Below are 20,344 nucleotides of genomic sequence, written 5' to 3' on the forward strand. Positions count from 1 at the left end.
GAGGATACAAATGATGAGAGAGAAAAATTTTGGGAAAAATTTGAGTTGCTTAATTAATCAAACATTCACCTGGCTAGACCGTCAATAAATTGGCTTAATCATTTAGACGGAAATGTTGATGGGGTTGGGCCTAGGTTCTTGGTTGTGTTTCATACTTTTTTTTAAAAAAAAACACTCTCTATATCCACCATCTTAATTTAGTACTACTAAATATAAGAAGCAATTATCTTATTTCACCAAATTAACATATCAACGTACGTCCGGTAGGCTGTCGTGATTATTTGCATACTTGCACCACCCTGTTATTGTTTTCTCCTGCCGTCCTGAATTAGACCGGCAGTAATTAATTTATGCCTTGTTCTTCCTCATGATTTGCTTCCATATAGGTAGATTAATTAGGCATATTAAATGGATACAACACCCACATTAAATATATTAAGCTATATAGAAAGCTAAGTACACCGTATTAGCTAGAGAGATCTGCAGATCAGATCAGCTGTCACGCGTGGTGGCCTCTGACGCCTTAAAGGAGCTAAGTTAACACTACTTTGTAAAGGGCCAAACTGCGGCAAATCGATAGATCTTCAGAGTGCGATTGGTGCCTCAATTCCATTGGTTATTTCTGAGGGCCGGCTGGTTTGCATCCAGTGATCAGTTCATTAACCCCAAAGGAAACACGATGCGTGTAAAGTACATTTTTGTGTCCATTAATTATTAATTATATATTATGTCATGTGTTTCCGATGTGCTGCATCCTATATAGCATTTGCCCTTCGAGTTCCAAAGAGATTGGCCGGGATCAGAAATATGTTTTTTTGACACATTTTAGCAAATGCGTATGTAATACTCCATGGCTCAAGTTTTCTTTATGTTAGATGATATTGACTTTTGGACGTATATACATTTGACCATTATGATCTTATTCAAAAATTTTATGTAAATATAAAAAAATAAATGTCATGTTTACAGTACATCTAATAATATTAAAATAAAGAGATAATTTCGTTCTTACCTTTGTTTTGATCTCTACTATTGATTTTACCCATCTTTTTAGGGTTTTTATTTTTACCCTTACTTTTTTTTAAAACTCAATCGACACACTGTCTCTCTTTTGAATGGAGGGTACTAACGGTGTTACGTGCAGCCGTAAAGTATCATTTTACTCTTTGTTGGAAATTTATTTTTATCCCTGTATTTTTTATCATTTACAGTTTTAACCTCCATTCTAAATCACAAAATATATATATATATATATATATATATATATAGAGAGAGAGAGAGAGAGAGAGTTTTGCTACCCTGAGTTGCAACTCAGGGGGTCTTGCGTGCGTCAGGATCTGGGCCGTCCGCCGTGCGCCAAGATTCGTGCGGATGGAGGCTGAAAAATTGAATCCATATATATATATATATATATATATATATATATATATATATATATAGAGAGAGAGAGTTTTGCTACCCTGAGTTGCAACTCAGGGGGTCTTGCGTGTGTCAGGATCTGGGCCGTCCGCCGTGCGCCAAGATTCGTGCGGATGGAGGCTGAAAAATTGAATCCCGGAAATTTGTACTTTAATGACTAACTTAACACCGTTAGTATACTCCATCAAAAAAGTGGCAAACTGTGGATTGAGTTAAAAAAACAGGGGTAAAAATGAAAACTCTAAAAAAAAGGTAAAATCAGTAGTAGAGATCGAAACAGGGGTAAGAACAAAATTGCCCCTAAAATAAATCACAACAATTAAAATAAATGGTAATTACATAACATTTTGAATAAAACCAATGATAAATGGGCATAGGCAACAACAACAAACATAAAAAACAAAAGAGTAATAATTATCACATTCTTTTTAGGTTATAAGATGTTTTGTTTTTTCCTACATATATACTAATGAATATATATATATATATATATGAATGTAGTGAAATTCAAAATATTTTATAACGTGGAACAAAGGGAGTAAAAAAAAGCACTGCTATATGTGTACTATTATATGCATAATAAGGAGCATATGCTATATGCTTATATAGCAGCTGGTAGCCTGGTACAAGTAAGTTGACATTTTGATGTCTCGTAGTAAAATATTGTTGATAACCCAAAAGTCTCATTTTTATTTAGTTGACCATGAGGTGTACAGTATAGTAGTGGGGCATGGTCATAAATAGACGATGATCAGATGGATGACTGTCTACTACCTGCACGGTTACATGCCAGCACGCTCACATGAAACCTGCAAGGTGAACAAGACTAACCCAATGTGCTTATGTACAATGTACTGCTCCTTCATGCGTGTACCAATGAGGATTCGCTGACCTTAGATTGGCGGCATACATTTTATGCGAGAAACCTTTAATTCGTTCAGAGTATTCTCTCGTGTGCCATGTTCAATGTGTAATTAATCTACCACGTAGAGAGATGCCAAGATTTAATATAGAGTATATATAGTCCACTAGCTAGATATAGTCACAATAATAAGTTGTAGTTTCTTCTCCAAACAACCCATATATATATAGCAATTAATTGCAATGACCGAATGCGTTCGTCAGATTATTCCATAAACACGCAAAAGTCTTGCGTACAATCTATTAGTTAGCGGGTAGGAATAGTTACGTGCACGATACAACCAACATAGCAACCGACGTGGAGCTATTAGTTAGAGGGTAGAAATAGTTGCGTACACGATACAACCAACGTAGCAACCGGCATGGAGGAGGTGAGGAGGGGAGCTTCATGTGCTACAAGGATATTACAAAGGTGCAACCTCCTAATTAGAAAATCAGAAAAAGAAAGAGAATATATGGTTTGTGCCCAAATGCCATAAAGGTTCCTTGCCTGACATAATCAGTTATTTGTGTTCTTTATGAAAGATCAAATCAACTATTACATACTACATTTGTGTCATATTATAAGACTTTGTAGCATTTATTTTTATGTAGATGTTAATGAATTATATATATATATATATAAATATAATATTGACCAATAAACAAATCTAGATATAGCTAAAACGTATTACAACGTGAAACGAAAGGAGTACTATATACCATAGAAAAATAATAGAAAAACATGGTTGCGCTTATATGATCGCCAAGAGAGACTAGTACGAACAAGATGCAACAATACAATCGCTCGAGAATGTTTGGAGGTTTTTTCTCCCTAAAACTATTGAACAAAATTTACTCAACGCTTCAACAAAGGGAGTCAAACGCATATCGTGCGATTATCCTTGTTATTTCGCTTCCTCACACAGTTTTGCAGGCTTATCTTTTACTTTTTACAAGCATAAGTGAAACAAATTATTGACTATTAAAAATATTTTTTGATAAAATTTTGATAGACATGTTCTTATATAGAGATATTAAAGAAAAGGAATAACCACCTAATTATTTTCATCTGTATTTTTATTTTTGGAATATGCTTGTGAACATGTTTCATGTATAAATCAATACTTATATATGTATAATATATACTCCCTTTAATTTGTCCCAAGATATAGATAGTGTTGGATGATATCTAAATAAATATGTTGCATGCGAATATGTGAACCACTAAAATGGGCCAAACATATGTACATTTGTTTTGGGTCAATTTTGTTGGCTACATACGGTTAGACTGGAATTTAATAGGTAAGAGTCATTAAAATGCAATGGCTTCTAGGGGATGAATTTAGACATATGCTTGCCCACGTGCATTCTTAGAATTCCTTATATCATTGAATGCTTGTTTTTTTTATTTGATGTCATTGAATTTTTTAGATGATCATTCGTCTTATATAAAATTTTAATTAAACAAATATTATGTAAAATTATAAGTCATGTTCAAATTAAGTACATTTGGTCTTCACTGTCACAATAAGAGAGGGGATAGACGCCGTGAAGGCAGTTATACATAGGATTCCAGCTTAATTCTCCCCACTAGCAGTCAGGTGAGAATGTGCCACAGGTACTAACTATCTCACGGTGCAACATTGCGATGAAAATGTGTGTCCAACGCAACAATATGTTGTACATGAAGTATTATATACATACACACACGCACACACCATGCAATTAATAGAGAAGAAACAGCTAACGTAGGTAGTTAATTAGCTTGCAGATAAGGGTTTGACCTGCAATTAATTATTAATCGTCACCATGTACAAGAAGTCAGAAATTTAATTATCAATGTTGCTTAGTGCTTACCCCCTAAGCTTAGCACAAACAATAGCTTCCGGATCATGTTTCAAGCTCGATCAGCGGCCGCCACCGCCCACCTGCTTTCTTACTTTGTTTCTAATCAAGAAATGCGAGGTGTTCTCTTGTCCCGGCCGGTGCCCGTGCATGCATCGATCATCTTCTTCGCCATGGATAAGGCTTGCTCCACGACTGTTCCATGTCATCGGGGATACTATAACTAGGGCTTTTTTAACCTGAAGTAACTCGAGGTACCAAGAATTTTAATATAAATTTTTGGTATCTCAGGATACAATATACTTTAAGGTATCATAACTTTTACAATAAAAAGATGGCACCTTAAGATATTATTCGAAGGATGGTAAAAATACTCTTATAACTAGTGCAATTTTAGCATTCTTAAAAAAATAATTCTAATTATTAAAATTTACGCTCAAAATTTTAGTGTATCTGAAGTTACCAAAATTTATCCTAGAAAATATAATATATTCATTATAACCAATTCAGGACTCTCATCCTCTCACATGCAGAAAACATAAATTTGACCCTATATGAAACGAGAGAAGTATTATTTATATTTTTTTTGGTAAATATACTATTTGGGTTTTTACGTAAAAAGACCAAACAATCACACCCTAGTTAACGAGACTGGTTATATTAATACTGACCCTTGCGTAAAAATCCAGGAGAGCATTTCTCAAAGTCCGTCTTGCCAAAGTTGAATCACCGTCCATGCTTCCCTATTAAGTAGGTAAAGATAAATTATAGTTAACCTTTTTTTTAATTTAGCCAGCTTAGTCGCCCCCTATAACATTATATTCTTGAACATGAGAGAAGGTAGGGATGGCCGTGGGTCGACCCGTGGGTATTTTAGGGTCGACTCTAGTTCAACTAAATGAACTAAATTTCATTTTTAGTGAAACTTAGTTTATTTTGTTGAACTAGAACTGACCCTAAATTACCCGTGGGTCGATCCATGCCCATCCTTAAGAGAAACACGATAACCGCATGGTAAGTAAAGTAACACTCCATGATAGCACAGCACAGCACGCGCGGACGAGGACAGCCCGAGAGACGGGTCCACTGGGCCGCCGGGGCAACGCGCAGCCCTGTTTAAGTGCGAGAGACCGGGACGCGCTAGCCCACATCGCAAAACCCTAGCCCCGCTACACCGGCGGCGGTGCGTGCGGCCTGTCAAAATAATAACATCATCAACCGCGCGGGCGATTTTGACGGGCGGGCCAGGGTCGATCCATGTCCCGTGGGTTGGGCTGCGCTCCCTGCCCCCCCCCACCCACCGTGCGTTTTCACGCGGAAACCGTGTGCATCCGCGTGGCTGCCTGCGTGCGTCCTTCATTCCTCCTGGGTAGCGATAAAAACGTTTGGAAACGGACGAAAACCACTTCTACCGATTCCGTTTTCGTATTTTTTTTCGGAACTGGAAACAGAATCGGAAACCCCGGATACAAAAACGGAATCGGATAATATCATAAACAAAAACAGAACGAATACGAAGTGCAGCGAATACGAAACGGAGCGAATACGGTATCGAAAATTTATCGAAATATAAAAATACCTCAAATGAGTATCTATATCTTTTCTAAAACAATATGTAAAATTCTCAAATTAAAATAGGAAAAGAATTATGACAACTAGATATAAGAACTAGCCATTTTTTCAAGATTCTGTTTAAGTTCAGGGAGATGTTTCAAGGTAGGCTGCCAGATGCTAGAGCCTAGAGGAGACGTGGGCTGTCGGGAGCTGGCAGGGGGCACCGCGCCGGCGTAGGATCTGGAAGGCGGCAGCACGCGCGCACGGTCGTACAGCTGGACCTTGGTTTGAGCCGTTTGGGCCGGCCTGGCCGGTTGGGCCAATTTCTGTTGAATATACTGTTTGGAATTCCGAGAAATTTTTCGAAAAAGTTTCCGATCGATTCCGTGTTCCGGCAGATAGTCCGTATCCGATTTCGTTTTAAAAAAATTATAATTCCAATACCGTTTCCGAATATTTTCAAAAAAGAAATCCGACCGGTTGTTTCCGTTTCCAAAAACAGCTCCGAAATCCGAAAAAATTCCGAACCGATTTGGTCACGTCCTCGCTGGGCTGGGACGCAACGGGTCTCCAGCGAGGTAAACCACGCGACAAGAGAGCTGTCACCGAGAATTATTTCGCTTAGCGCACTCACAATCTAGAAAGAAACTATTTAGTTTCTATATTTTAGGATTTCGTATTAAAAAACTCTCTACCACAATATAATTTGTTTATCTTGTTATCGCATAGTCTACTTGTCTCTCATAGACCGTCGTATTTTACGTGAAAATATTGTGTCTTAATCTAAAACCGGTTTCTTTATTTGTTATAGCATGTCACATCAGCAAATAACATGTTATAGCAATAAATAACATGTTATAGCAAATAGTCTATTTGTCTCTCTTCAATAAATAACATGTCACATCAGCAAATTGTTTAGATGTTGTAGCAATAATATACAGATAAAAACTATCATTGGGTCTACATTGGGAGTGCCCTTAACCTCTAAGATCTGTGCTTTCTTTTTTTCTTAGAAAATAAATTAAAAACCCGGCCTCTACATCTATCGGATGTACACAGCCAAGATCTGTGCTTCCTAGATCGATCGTTCCATTTCCATTGCTCCGGTCGCTGAACACGGATGACTCTACATCATGACACGATGAAACAGGCTATAGCCTGTGGCTGCGTTTTTTTACCGTCTAGGATTATTCTTCGGTTGTTACGCGCGTTGATCCAACTGTTAAACAACGTGTATTTTATAAAAAAGTTTATATGTATAAGTACAATTACTCATCTTTGTATTATATATATTTTCAATTTTATCGTAGTCAATTTTATCATTTATACCATTAAACGCCTAATAGAAATTGAATAACTTTTTAATCTTTCAGTAAGCAAAATAACACGGCATTGAGATAAGCTAGTACCAGCGAGTTACCTCCCGTGGAGGCAAACCAAGTGGAGATCCCACATGCTCATGGCGTAAAAGCCAAAAGCTTCCTTCCATCTCCCGGGACTGTGACCTAACAACCCACGCGGATCACTGCCTGCATGTGATGTGAGCTCTCTCATCTGATGTTCTCCGTCCAGATTTGATGTATAAACGTAGGGTAGTCGTTTAGTTTTTTTTCTATAAAAAATTCAAACGATATATTTATAAACAAAATAATTTACGAATAAAATTTTTATATATGTATTCTTAGCGATTAAAAACAAGTTATAATAAAAATACTTTAAAATTAATTTTAAATTTAAGATAAAAGTTCTGCTTATAAGAATAAGTAAAAGTGAATAGATAAGTTGGACGTTATATCTTATGTCCACATCACCTTCTTTTTTTTCTCCGGACCGCACCCGGCATCAATAATTTATGCTCCTAACTCAACGACCCCTTCTAGAATCTGTAGCTTATAATAGATTTCACTAATCAACCAGCTGTTCTTTTTTCTGGCATGTGAACCACACAGTTTAATTATGCTGTCTTGCAGGTTCAGATTCGTTAAGCTGGATATCTCAACTTAATTCCCTTTCCGCTTTCCTTCTCCATCGCCGTATTAAAGTGCTCCGTGCTCCAGGTCGCTTGCAGCATATTCGCGAAAGATACGCGTCTTTCTTCTGGATTGTGTTTATATTTATAAGTTAAAATTTAAATTTTTATTCTTAAATTTTAAGTTGATTTTAGGGTATCTTATCAAATTTATTTTTCAGTTTTGGCTTTCACATTACTAAAATAACTATATAAAAGTTTTATTACGAGTTATTTTCCGTTCGTAAATACGTTGTTTGGTTTTTTTTTTATAAAAAACTAACCAATCACCATATCAAAATATCAAATCTAGCTTCAAAGAAAATATATCCGGCAGCGACATTTCGGTTGTTCAGAACCTGCCCCCACGCAAGATCTCAGATTCCTCTCCAGCTACATGGGAGAGGAGAAACACGACCATTGAGGTCGCTTTTCATCTCACTGAATGATTGGCCCAAATTATGGTGGTATATAATACTATTTTCGTCACCGGTTGTTTGACGCCATTAATTTTTTGACATATATTAGACCATTTGTTTTATTCAAATTCTTTTGTAAAATATATAAAGTTATATATATGTGCATAAAACTATATTTAACAATAAATGAAATGATATAAAAATAATTAATAATTATGAAAATTTCTTGAATAAGACGAATAGTCAAACGTGTATAAAAAAAGTCGATACCAATTCGGCAGGTGGCAAAGAAACGTCTTGATTAATCTCTTGGCATGGGAGATGCATGACGGGGTAGGTTAAAAAGACAGCCAAGAACTGTGACCACAATGACCAGGTGCACCTCCCCGGTAATACCCCAGTTGGTACGCCGCTGCTGCTCTTCTCATCATCATCATTCATGACTCCAAAGTCTCCTCGGCCATGTGGAGATGCATCTCAGGGTTTATTCGCGGGATTTTAAGACATATCGGTATCATGGGTTTCGATAAATTTTGATTGCTTTTTGAGAAGTTTCTATTAGATTTTGATCAAATTTACTATTTGACATCAGAATTTACCAAAAACTACTCAAAATTCTAACCGGAAATTGATCACGAGTCGCGTTGCGAAAACCGACCAGTTTTCGTCGGGCTCTGCAAAACCGAGTCTACGGTCTACCACACCAATTCAAGCCGTTGTCAGTTGTCACACAGCCAAGGTGCAGAGGCACTTCACCGTTTCAGAGCTCTGAATTCTGATAAGCTTTCACCGAAACGCGCCGGTTTCCCGGTGGAATTCTGTGGGTTGCAACGCGCGATGTGTCCGTTTCCAGCGCCAAATGTGGCCAAATTTCCCGCACGGTTCCATGTGCCACACATGCGGTGAAAAATTCGAACATTTTGATACGGGGATCTGAGCCTGCTTTCACTCGGGTCTCATGCTCCCGTGGTGTGCCTTTCATTTCTTGGTGGACCGAGTACTCTCAATTTTTTGGCTTTTTCTTATACTTATAAATAAAAATTTAAATTTTTAAAGTTAAATTTAAGGATATTTTACCATTCTTAAAAAATACCTCAAAGAATCAAGAATTTAAGTACAAATTTTTAGTACCTCAAGGTATAATGGACCTCAACGTACCACACTTTTTACAATAAAAAGTGTGGTACCTTGAGGTACTTTTTGAAGGATGATAAAAAAGCTCTAAATTTAAAGTTGATTTTACAGTTTTTTCATTCAAGTTTATTTTTCAGTCTTAGCTTTTTAAATCAGTAAAAAATACATATATAAACATTTTATTTACAGATTATTTTTCATTTACAAATATGTTTTTTTTTTGTCTTTCCATGCAACAGGCAAACAATCCCCCCTGGTCTCTTACTATCTTTGGGTCACATGTGAGCTTGAGGTTGCAGCCTCTCCTGTGTTCTTGTGACTCTAGTTATCAGGGCCCTCACTTATCAGTGATAGTTACACACGCTCAGATCTTTTTCCCTGCCCCCTTGAAGGAGCCATTCGCCAGTGACAGGAGTAGCGCCTTGGATTGATTTGATTCCCCTGCCGGAAAAAGATGGTTGATAAAAGCAGTAATTTAACTGTTTTAAGTGTAGCTAAAAGCACAATCAGATGGTTGGAATGGTATCCTAATGCTTGCTTATTGGAGATTCTCTGAAAAACAAATGTTGCATAAAGATTCGGTGACCACCTCACAAGGCTCCACATGGATTCAGATTCCCCTGTCGGCTCTCGAATGAGGGCAAGATGCTCCCAAAAGAAAAGGAGCATGTAAAAAGAATGCATCTGGTTGGTAAGAAATTATAAAAACCATTCAGATACTCATATCATTTTCTAAGATTAGCAGGGGATTGATTTCTCATTAATATATCATATACTAAGCAGAGACTCGTGTAGCTCGTGTGCGTTTTAAGTACCCAAGTAGACATTTTTTTCTTGGAGGTAATCAACTATTTGACGGTTGGAATCCACATGGTTTAGTGGTATACATTACAAATCTCAACTGGAGCACACAAAATTACAAACATCAGAGCTCAGCTTGTAAGCAGAGAAGTAGATCAGCAAAAATGCAAAACATTAGCAGTGAGTACATTACATATTTACACTGATTCTGTACAAATTACAGTGCTCTGCAGTTAGTAACAACACCAAGATCAGATGAATCCTGGTTTAGGCTCCGCTCCAGGTCGAGCTAACCAAACACACACTAAATCAACGTAACACTGCATAGTGAGATGAGCTGAATACAGTTGAAGATCTAGGGGCAAATGGGGATTGAGAAATACTCCACTATCAATCAAGATCTAGCACACCAAAATTACATCAATCCTATCTGGGCCATCTTACAAGTCCTTTAGCTAGAAGGCGTCATTACCAGGATTAAACCTATGCACATAGCTAAGCCAGCAGCAGAAATGGTAAAGATTTTCTTATTGCATCTGTACAAAAATCGCATCAGCGAGCAGCAGCAGCATCAGCAGCTCACTGAAGCTGGTAGAGTGCTGGAATGGAGATGAGCCCCAGCTGACCAGTGATCCAATCTTGCGAAACTACTAGCTGATTTGGTGTGGATTCAGCTGTGTCTTGGATCGCCGGCCGCCTCATTGCAGGTCGTACACGTTGGAATCGGCGGCGTAGCAGCCAAGAACGCGGACGAACACGGCGAATCTCTCGATCTCCTTGATGGCGTCGAGGACGCGGGGGTCGTGGGAGGCGCCCTCGCAGTCGACGTAGAGGACGTGAGGGAACGCGCGGAGCGTCGGCGCGCCGCGGGCGTTCGTGTCGAGAATCATCACCGGGGTGCCCGCCGCGCCGCCGCCGCCGCCGTCGTTGTTGTTGATGACTTCCAGTTTGGTGAGGTTGATGTTGCGGGAGGAGAAAGCGGAGAGGACCTTGAGGACAACCATCATGGAGCCGCCCCGGTGGGCGACCACCATGCTGGTCTTGGCGTCGGCGTCCATGGGCAGCGTCACCGGCGAGGGCGGCTTGGAGAGCAGCAGGAAGCGGGTGACGTTCCAGGACTCGTCCTGGAGGCCGTGCGCGAGCACGTCGAGGCCGTAGAGGTCGGCGGCGCGCGGGCTCGCGATGGCGGCGGTGTCGAGCATCCGGTTGGACCGCAGCATCTCCACGGCGCCGGCGGTGTCCTCGACGGGCTCCCTGTCCACGCCGAGCCGCGCCAGCGCGCGGCCGCAGTGCGCGAGCGCCATGGGGTGGCTAATCACCCGGCGCACCTCGGCGGCGCGGACACCCGGCATGGCGAGGAGGCAGTAGTGCACGAACAGGTTGATCTCCTGCACGACGACGAGGTCATGCCTCAGCAGGAGGTCATAGTTCCGCAGCGCGGTGCCCTCCATGGTGGACTCAACCGGAAGAACCGCGCGGTCGACGGCGCCGCCGTCCACGGCCGCCAGCGCGTCGGCGAACGCGCGGCAGGGGACGGTGTCGCACCCGGGCAGCGCCGTCTTGGCCGCGAACTCGCTGTACGCGCCGGGGGCGCCCTGGAACGCGACGCGGAGCCCGAACCCATCCTGCCCGCCGGCGCCGCCCGTGCTCACCGACAGGTGGATCCGGTCGCGCCCGTTGATGTGCGCCTTCTCGCCCCCGTTCACCTTCTTGCCGTTGACCCCCTTCTTGCCCCCGCCCTCCCCGTTGATATGCGCCTTCTTGGAGTGTCCGTTGACGCCGTTGATCTTGGCCACCGGGATAAACGAAGGAGCGGGTTTGCGGCAGTGGGTCTTGGGGAGGAGGAGGTGCTTGTGGAGGTGGAGGGAGGAGGTGTAGGCCATAGAACGCCGGGCGGCGGTGAGGGGGGCGGTGGATTTGGGGTTGACACGGTTGATCTCTGGAGCAAGAAGAAGAGGAGGAGGAAGAAGCTAGCTAACCAAGTGCGGTGGGGGGGAAGATTGCTGACTTTTTATAAACACACGGCAGCTCAGCGGCCGGAGGATGGTCGGCAGCGGTTTGGTCTCGCTGCTTTACAATTGGCCATGAATCATGCTGTGCTGCTGAACCTTGAGCATGTACGGAAGTTTATTCTGAGAAACAGCTAGCTTCTCAGAATCTGAAAAAGCTTCTGAATTTAGCTTCTTCAGCTTTTAGATTCTCAATTCATTTTTTTAGAATATGTAATTATATATTTTAGAAGTTATAGACCGTTTGAAAAAAACTAAGGCCGGGAGAAACTTCCCCAGCCAGCCCCCTGTTTCTTGCTGTCCTTGCGATTGCAGTCGCAGGTTCGCAGCTGCAATTTTAACATTTTGATACTTTAAAAAAATTTATTTTATAAATAGATTTTTGAAAAATTTATTGTATAAATAATTTTTTTTGACCGGTCAAAAATATCCATTTGTACGATAAGTTTTTCGTGGGTTTATTTGTAAAATAATTTTTTTAAAAGGAAAATGTCAAAAATCCAGTCAGTCGCAGCTTCCGGTTTTTTGTTGTTGTTTTATGGTTCTTCTCGGTGAAAATGAACCGCAATTGGGGGGTGGGAGAGACTGGAGGTGGCTCTATTCTATTCATGCCAAACGAGCAATGCAGCGAGGTGAGCCCTGAACTGGTTAGATTTTTTCTATTTTACTTTGGTAGTAGTACTCGGTTTATTCGGTATAAATTTTAAATTTTACATGTGTACTTTGTATTTATTTGTAGTTAATTATTTTCTAGTGGTAGGTGATGCACCTGTTAACCGTAAGACTTTGGGCGTGGGTATAAGTTAACTTATCTTTGACACCGAAAACGTAGGAATAAATTAGTATATGATTAATTAATTATTAATATTAAAAATATAAAATAGATTAATATGATTTTTATAACAATTTTTCTATTATTTTTTTAAAAAAAGATACACCGTTTATTTGTTCGAGAAACGTGCGCACGGAAAACGAGGAAAATAAGTTAACTAAGAGCAGGTACAATAGCATGCTATAAGCCAACTATAAGCATACTTTAAAGAGATAAAAGAGGAGATAGAAGGGAGGTGAGCTACTAATTTATAGCCAGCTGTACATGGGCTCTATGACAAAATGTGTATATGACATGTGGGATCATATATTGATGTTTTGTAGGTAACTATTGTATGAATTGGCTATTACATTGATTATAGATGAATTAGAGCTAATAGTTGGCCATACTATTGAACTTGCTCTAGGGGGCTGTCGAACGCGGCCTTTGTCAATCTCAATACATGGGAACTTGGGATATGCTTGTGTGTTTGTAAAGATGAGTATGCGCGTATTATAAACACCCATGTTTATAATGTATTTTTTTAAAAAATCTAGTGGCCAATTTTAAGCTTTTGATAATCCTTTTTTATGTCCAACACGTTGGATGAGAATTTTATTATTCTTTAAATATTTTAATAAATAATTTTATTATTAAATCTTATAGATAAATATTTTTCATCATTTGATTCTTTTGGACGCGTTAACCCATCTGATATGGCATGAAAACATTGAGCAGTCGGTGTGGCAACACTTGGAGCCATGCCCATAATAGTAGCGTGGCAGCCCTAAGGTTTAATCGACGGATTTTTTTGGATGAAAGGTTTAGTGATAAAATTATTTAATAAGAGGGTTAAAAAAATGAAAACTCGTTGGATGATTGGATCTACTTTGTTTTTAAACCCTGCTGCTTACTAGTATCCACTGTGAATATGCTCCTATTGTGCTCTACCACTGTACACGATACAACTACCTACACTATCCTGGTTTCTCTTATCTCGATCTAGTTAATCATACATACATACATCACAGTTAGGTTTGTTGTGGAGGTTGTCACGGAGCCCATTGGACCACAAAGACGAGATAATCATATAAGAGTGACAGATAGCCAAAAAACAAGTGAATCACGGATACTCCCTCAGTATCACAATATTGCTATCCGGTATAGAATTTGACTCATTATAAGACTACAGCTCTTGTTGTTTCGCTTTTTCTCTGAAAGAGTCGAACGGTAATGAAGAATAAGTTATCAACAAGAATTTTATAGACGTGTTTTTAATGATTTAAAAGTAGGGCTAAAAAATAAAGTCTGGCGACAAAAACCTTCAAAATAAATAACAAATTTAAGTTAAAAATTCAAATATTAGCGTATAAGCATAAGAAAAACGAAAAAAACGAAAAGATAATGGTGCATGATTATAGGCACTATCCTGTTCAAATTAAAAATCCTAATTAGCAATATTTTGAAACGACCAGAGTAGCGAATATCAATCCACTTTATTCAATTAAATCAGAGTCCTTGAATAGCTTGTGTGTGTCAGTGTGTGGTAAACTTGGTAAGATAATAATAATAATATTCTCATGCCATGGGAATATAGATTATTGTTCTGTGAGAAAAGCAATAATTTATTTCACCTAAAAAGCACCAATTAGCAATAAATTATTTCAACTATGCAAATAACAGAGGGGAGCCATGCAATACACGTTGGTGCGTGATTTCGTGTTCCAGATCTTGATGCATATAGTTATAGTGTCATATCTATCACTCATTTGTTATTGATAATTAAGGTGTGCATGTGTAGTTGTGTACCGGTGTGTGTAAATGTGTGCCTCTAATATCAACATGCTCCTCTGTTTATCTACTTAATTTGCCTTCGACGAAAATATAAAACCTACCGAACATGCAGACTAGGGAATTGATTTACTCCTACTTGGTGGGCAATATAGCAAGTGTGTTGTCGTGTTGAAGACAGTTCATGCGCCCTTCCATTACCATTGAGCCAAAAGCTAGTAACAAGCATAGCAAAGACCATACCTGGAGACGGGCGGCTGAGCTATTTCGTCGAATCCATGAGCATGCTGTTTAAACTGCTAAACTGAGAATTTTGTAAAAAAAAAATTTAATGTTGTTTTTTAAAAAAATAAATTTATTTTTAAGTTTACAATAGTTAATACTTAATTCAACGTACACTAACAATGTTTTTATTTTTCATGGCAGAGAAAAGCCTCGGCCAAGGGCTGAATCGAATGAGGTCAAAGACTGCCATGTGTGGTGAAGACTATAGATAGAGGCGAAGGCTACAAGATACAGAAATTGCTTTTAAATAATAAAACATATATTTTAGATTTATATTAACTAATACTTAATTAAACATACACTAGTAACGTTTCTTTTTTTACTAAGATGTGAACAATGAGAATGAATGGGGCGTCATAAAAGTCACCGGTCATAGCAAACACCTATGTCGAAGATGTAATGTAGATGGTCCTTGGATGAAAGAGTCTTAGGTCACGTTCGCCTATGGGCACAAGTTAACTAACATCTCTCGTTTTTTACGCGCACACTTCCCAAACTGCTAAATAGTGTATTTTTTAAAAAAATTTCTATAGAAAATTTGTTTTAAAAATCATATTAATCTATTTTATATTTTTTAATAATTAATTAATCATATACTAATCTATTAATACGTTTTTCGGGTAAGTTAATTTATCACCCAAGCGAACGTGGCCTTGATGGCGTCCTTCCATGGAGGACGGGTGCAAAAGGCCCAAAAGCTCCACAGGATAGCCTACCCAGAGGTCCATATTGGCTAAAAAAAAATAGGACAAGGGAGAACAATCTAAAATCATGTGCAAGTAAAACTCTAGATCTATATAAATATATAGATTTTTTTTACTGTCAATATACCAGTTACTCGACCCCTAGATGGCTTGCTTCTAGAAAGGTTGGGTACCATGTGATTGTGATGCATCTTAGCTTTAGCTTATTTAAGAGTTGGGTAACATGTTGCTAAGGCAGGTTGGCAATGTGCACATGAATAATTAGTACCTAGTTGATGAAAGATCAAACCAATATATATACCACTATATATAGTAAATGTGAGTCTGAGAGGGAGGGAAACAAACAGAAAATATACAAAACAAGGTGGGTCATTACTCATTAGCATATAATTAATTGAGTATTAATTACTATAAACAAAAAAATAAATTAATAAGATTTTTAAAAGCAATGTTTCTATTTTTTTTTAAAAAACATATATACTTAGAAATGTTCTCAGGAAAAACAAACAACGTAGGTACCTTTCATTTCTTCCATATCTGCCGGATATTCCCGGACCAACCATCAACTCCGGTTACCGACTTACTCCGTCTGTGCCAGAAAAAATCAATTCTCTGATTTCGTTTGACCAACCGTTTTATTTGAAAATTTTTCAGAAAATTAGAAAAAAAATAGTCACACATAAAGTATTATTCATGATTTATCATCTAATAAAAATAAAAATATCAATCGTAAAAAATTTGAATAAAACGAAGAGTCAAAAATTATAAATAAAAAGTAAAAAATTGGTTTATTTTAGGACGGAGGGAGTAATTCTGAGAGGATCAGTCCAGACAAAAAGAAAATATCTTCTCGTAATTCAAACAATACATGAGAAAAAGCGATTTGTTTTTTTCCTGTGTGTACGACCAAGCATTTCTCACAACCAAATCAATACAAACAAGATTTGAATTTTGGACGCTTGATTTTTTTTTGTGATCCTGAATTGCTGGAGCGCCTAACCACCGATGCCTTTCACTGTTTAGACAGCAACGCAGCCATAACTTTCCTTCGTTTTCCTTGACGCCTTTTACTGTGTCGAGCGTGACCCTGAGCGACAACTTGGGTTAACCGGCCCCATCTATTCGCTCTCCCTCATCTTTATGCCTTCGAGTCAAAATTTAAATTTTTAATTTTAAATTTAGAATAGATCTTGAAATTTTTTATCGTAGTTTATTTTTCAGTCCTATTTTTTTAAACCACTAAGAACATCCACATATATAAAATTTTTATTCATAACTTCTTTTTTATTTATAGTTATATCGTTTGGCTTTTTTCCGGCATAAACCAAACAATCAGCCGTATAGTAGCCGATAGCAGCTTCTTTGTGTAGCTATCCCTCCATTGATGGCTGATGCAGTCAGAGTCAGTCAGTGGGGCCGGCCAACGCGTTGTTGTCTCTCGTCTGAGGTGGTGGATAGATTAAAAAATTTTTTGGGAGAAGTATCACGTCAAATGTTTTGATCGGATGTCAGAAGGAGTTTTTGGATATAAATAAAAAAATAAATTTTATGGCTAGCCTAGAAACTGCGAGACGAATCATTTTAATCTAATTAATCCGTTATCATGGGACGGTATCGCCGGTGCTTTCCATGGCGTTCTTGCTCTAACCTAACCATTAGTGGTAAGCGAATTGGGGCAGAAAGAAGGTGATAAGCTCGAAGAATCATTCTTTGATGTTTACATCATCAGATAAGAACGTGGCTGTTAATATTGATCTGCTGATCTGACTACTGTGCTGTATGATTGACGAATGTTGGACTCGATCGCGCAAGTGGTTAATTTATTTAGGCAAACGTGATTGGGCTGACTAACTATACTTCTAGAGTAAAGTAAGGCCACCTTATGCTAAGTACACGGAGTACTACAGTACAAATACGTATAAATACTAAAGGTTGTGTTTTTTTAGCAGGTTTTTCGTCGGTTTTAATTTGCACGTAAGTTTCTCGAGCCGCTAAATGGTGTATTTTTTTTACAAAAGGTTACTGATATAAGTTAGATTTTGAATTTTATATTATTTAATTTTATCATTTATATTATTAAGTAGTTATAAAAATAAAATAATGTTTCATCTTTCATCAGAAAAAATAACACAACCTTTGTACTATAGTTTTCTTGGTGCAAGACCGGGCCTCTGGTGCAATTATTATAGTAATAATTGTTCTCCTAAGAACAATATAAACATGATGATTCATCTTTTCGTTTATATTTATACTTATAAAATCTAGCATTGATTTTATAGTTTCTTATCATAGTTTATTCTCTATCTTTACTTCAACATTTCTATAAAATATTTACCCATAAATTCTTTTTTAAGTCATTAATAAGCTGTCCCGCTTAGGTTTAATTTCAATCAACACAAGTCAGTCCGATAGACATTTATAACACAAACATGCTTAGCTCTACAATCACACCACTATACCAAGGGTAGACGGTTATATATTAAGATTGTGGAAGTCACAATTAATATCTCACAGCGGTACTATCTATCACTTAAAAAATAATTAACGATAAATACATAAATACAATTGCATTTATCAAATCTAAAATTTTTAAACCCGAATGAATATATCTAACCAGGAAGTTATGCCCACTTCATGACTGTAGTAACGTGTACTTGATCTGGACACAAGCTAATCCTATATCCGTCCTAAAAAATATTATTTTTTTATGTGTCCAGTTTTTGACTATTCGTCTTACTTAAAATTTTATTTAAAAAACTCAAAAAAAATTATCTATACATTAATTATTAGTTATGTTTATCATCTAATAAAGATAAAAATATTAATCATAAAAGATTTAAATAAGATGAATTGTCAAACTTATTTAAAAATAAAAAATAAATTTATTTTGGGACCGAGAAATAATTAAAGCTTTTGTTCTGTAACGGTGGCTGGAAGGTTGGATAAGCATAGAGCAGGACTTGTGTGGTCAACTGATGTCAATGCTGGAAAAACAATAGGTGATGCATTGCACCATTGTTTGTCAAGTCAGTAATGGCGGGCGTCGTTAGCAAGTGGAAATTTCGCACCGCACGGCACGGCACGGCACGGCACGGCTCTCCCAGCGCACTGTCATATGGGAGGAAAAAAAAGATACAGTTCCATTATTCTTCCAAACTTCTTTTTCTTTTTGAAACTTCTCCGAATTTCCAATTCACCTTCATGAAGTCGACATATATATGGCCATCCCGTTTCTCGTAAGATTTCAAGATTTTCTATCTTATTTAATTTCGTCATAGCTATTAAAAATAATTTTATTTTTCACTCATCTTATACGTACATATCGATAAAAACAGAAAGAATAAAATACTCTTCACTTTATCAAATTCCAATACAACTATTCTTCGTTTTATCTATTTTCAATGCATTTATTTTCTATCTTTATAAATTCCGATGCTATGATTGGTAAAAAATAAAACTTGTTTGGGAAATAAAATGTAGAGTAAGACAATCTTATTTTAAGATGAAAGTGGTACAAAGTTAAGATTTGCTCTAGAAAAGTACTACAATAAAGTTTTATATAGATAATTTTTTTCATAAAATTTACCGCTTAAAACATTAAGAAACGTGTCAACCAAAATCCGCGATAAGAAAAATAGAACCATAGACATTAGCCTTGAGTACATCATCCCCAACCATCGTCAGATCGCCAAAGTCATGATACTTTGGTAATTTATGTCACGTCTAAACTTAGGCCCCGTTTAGCTCCCAAACATTTTCATCCAAAAATATCACATCAAATCTTTGTACACCTAAATAGAATATTAAATATAGATAAATTAAAAAACTAATTACACAGTTACGTGAAAAACCGCGAGACGAATCTTTTGAGTCTAATTAGTACATGATTAGCCATAAGTGCTACAGTAACCCACATGCACTAATGACGGATTAATTAGGCTCAAAAGATTCGTCTCGCGGTTTTCATGTCAGCCGTGAAATTCGTTTTTTCATTCTTATCCGAAAACCCCTTCCGATATCCGATCAAACGTCCGACGTGACACTCAAAATTTTTTATTTCCCTAACTGAACGCCCCCTTAGTCGTGCCACACCTATATTTTATAATCCTTCGTTCTCCGTGGTGCATCGGCCGATACGAAAGAAACTGATGGGCCCAGCCATCAACCTGTAGTTGCTTGCCGTGTACAGAGAATACGCCCCTGTCAAAAATCAAAATCTCCAAGACTTCAGGAGTCTTTGGAACAATTCTACTTTCTGTATTTCTTTTATTAAACTTAATATTCGAATGTTTGTTTTGTTTTATTTTTTTACAAACTATAAAATTATAAGTCATAGTTAAAGTTTATTTAGTCATAAATCAAACCATAACAAAATAATTAATAATTATATTTTTTTAATAAAACGAATGATTAAATGTTGATCTAAAGTCGGTGATGTTAAATAAAATAGAAAATTCGCAGGGAGTTTACGATATCCCAGGGGCGGTACAGAACGATTTGCGTTTCTGAAATTAGCTAATTGGGTCAGTTAACTCAAATCCTCTTTTATTCCCGGAGTAGTACACTAGATTATATGTTATGCAAAACCAGGACAGCGACGTGTGCAGCGTGTGTGCGCGTGCATGTGAAGTGTCGGACTGAACGCCTAGACGCTCTTTTGC

The 20,344-nt window shown here is 37.8% G+C and overlaps 1 protein-coding gene across 1 annotated transcript; it reads right to left on the bottom strand.

Annotated features, from left to right (window-relative positions):
• Positions 1–10,439: 10,439 nt before the first annotated feature.
• Positions 10,440–12,196, bottom strand: LOC102720918 (arogenate dehydratase 3, chloroplastic-like). The gene has a single exon (XM_006662466.3). It carries the CDS (start codon positions 11,964–11,966, stop codon positions 10,782–10,784), a length of 1,185 nt encoding a protein of 394 aa, XP_006662529.2. The 5' UTR covers positions 11,967–12,196; the 3' UTR covers positions 10,440–10,781.
• Positions 12,197–20,344: the final 8,148 nt, after the last annotated feature.

Source organism: Oryza brachyantha, chromosome 10 (assembly GCF_000231095.2).
Source record: "Oryza brachyantha chromosome 10, ObraRS2, whole genome shotgun sequence".
NCBI lineage: Eukaryota > Viridiplantae > Streptophyta > Magnoliopsida > Poales > Poaceae > Oryza > Oryza brachyantha.

Coding starts and splice junctions, on each gene's coding strand:
- LOC102720918 (XM_006662466.3), bottom strand. CDS start 11,966: ATGGCCTACACCTCCTCCCTCCACCTCCACAAGCACCTCCTCCTCCCC.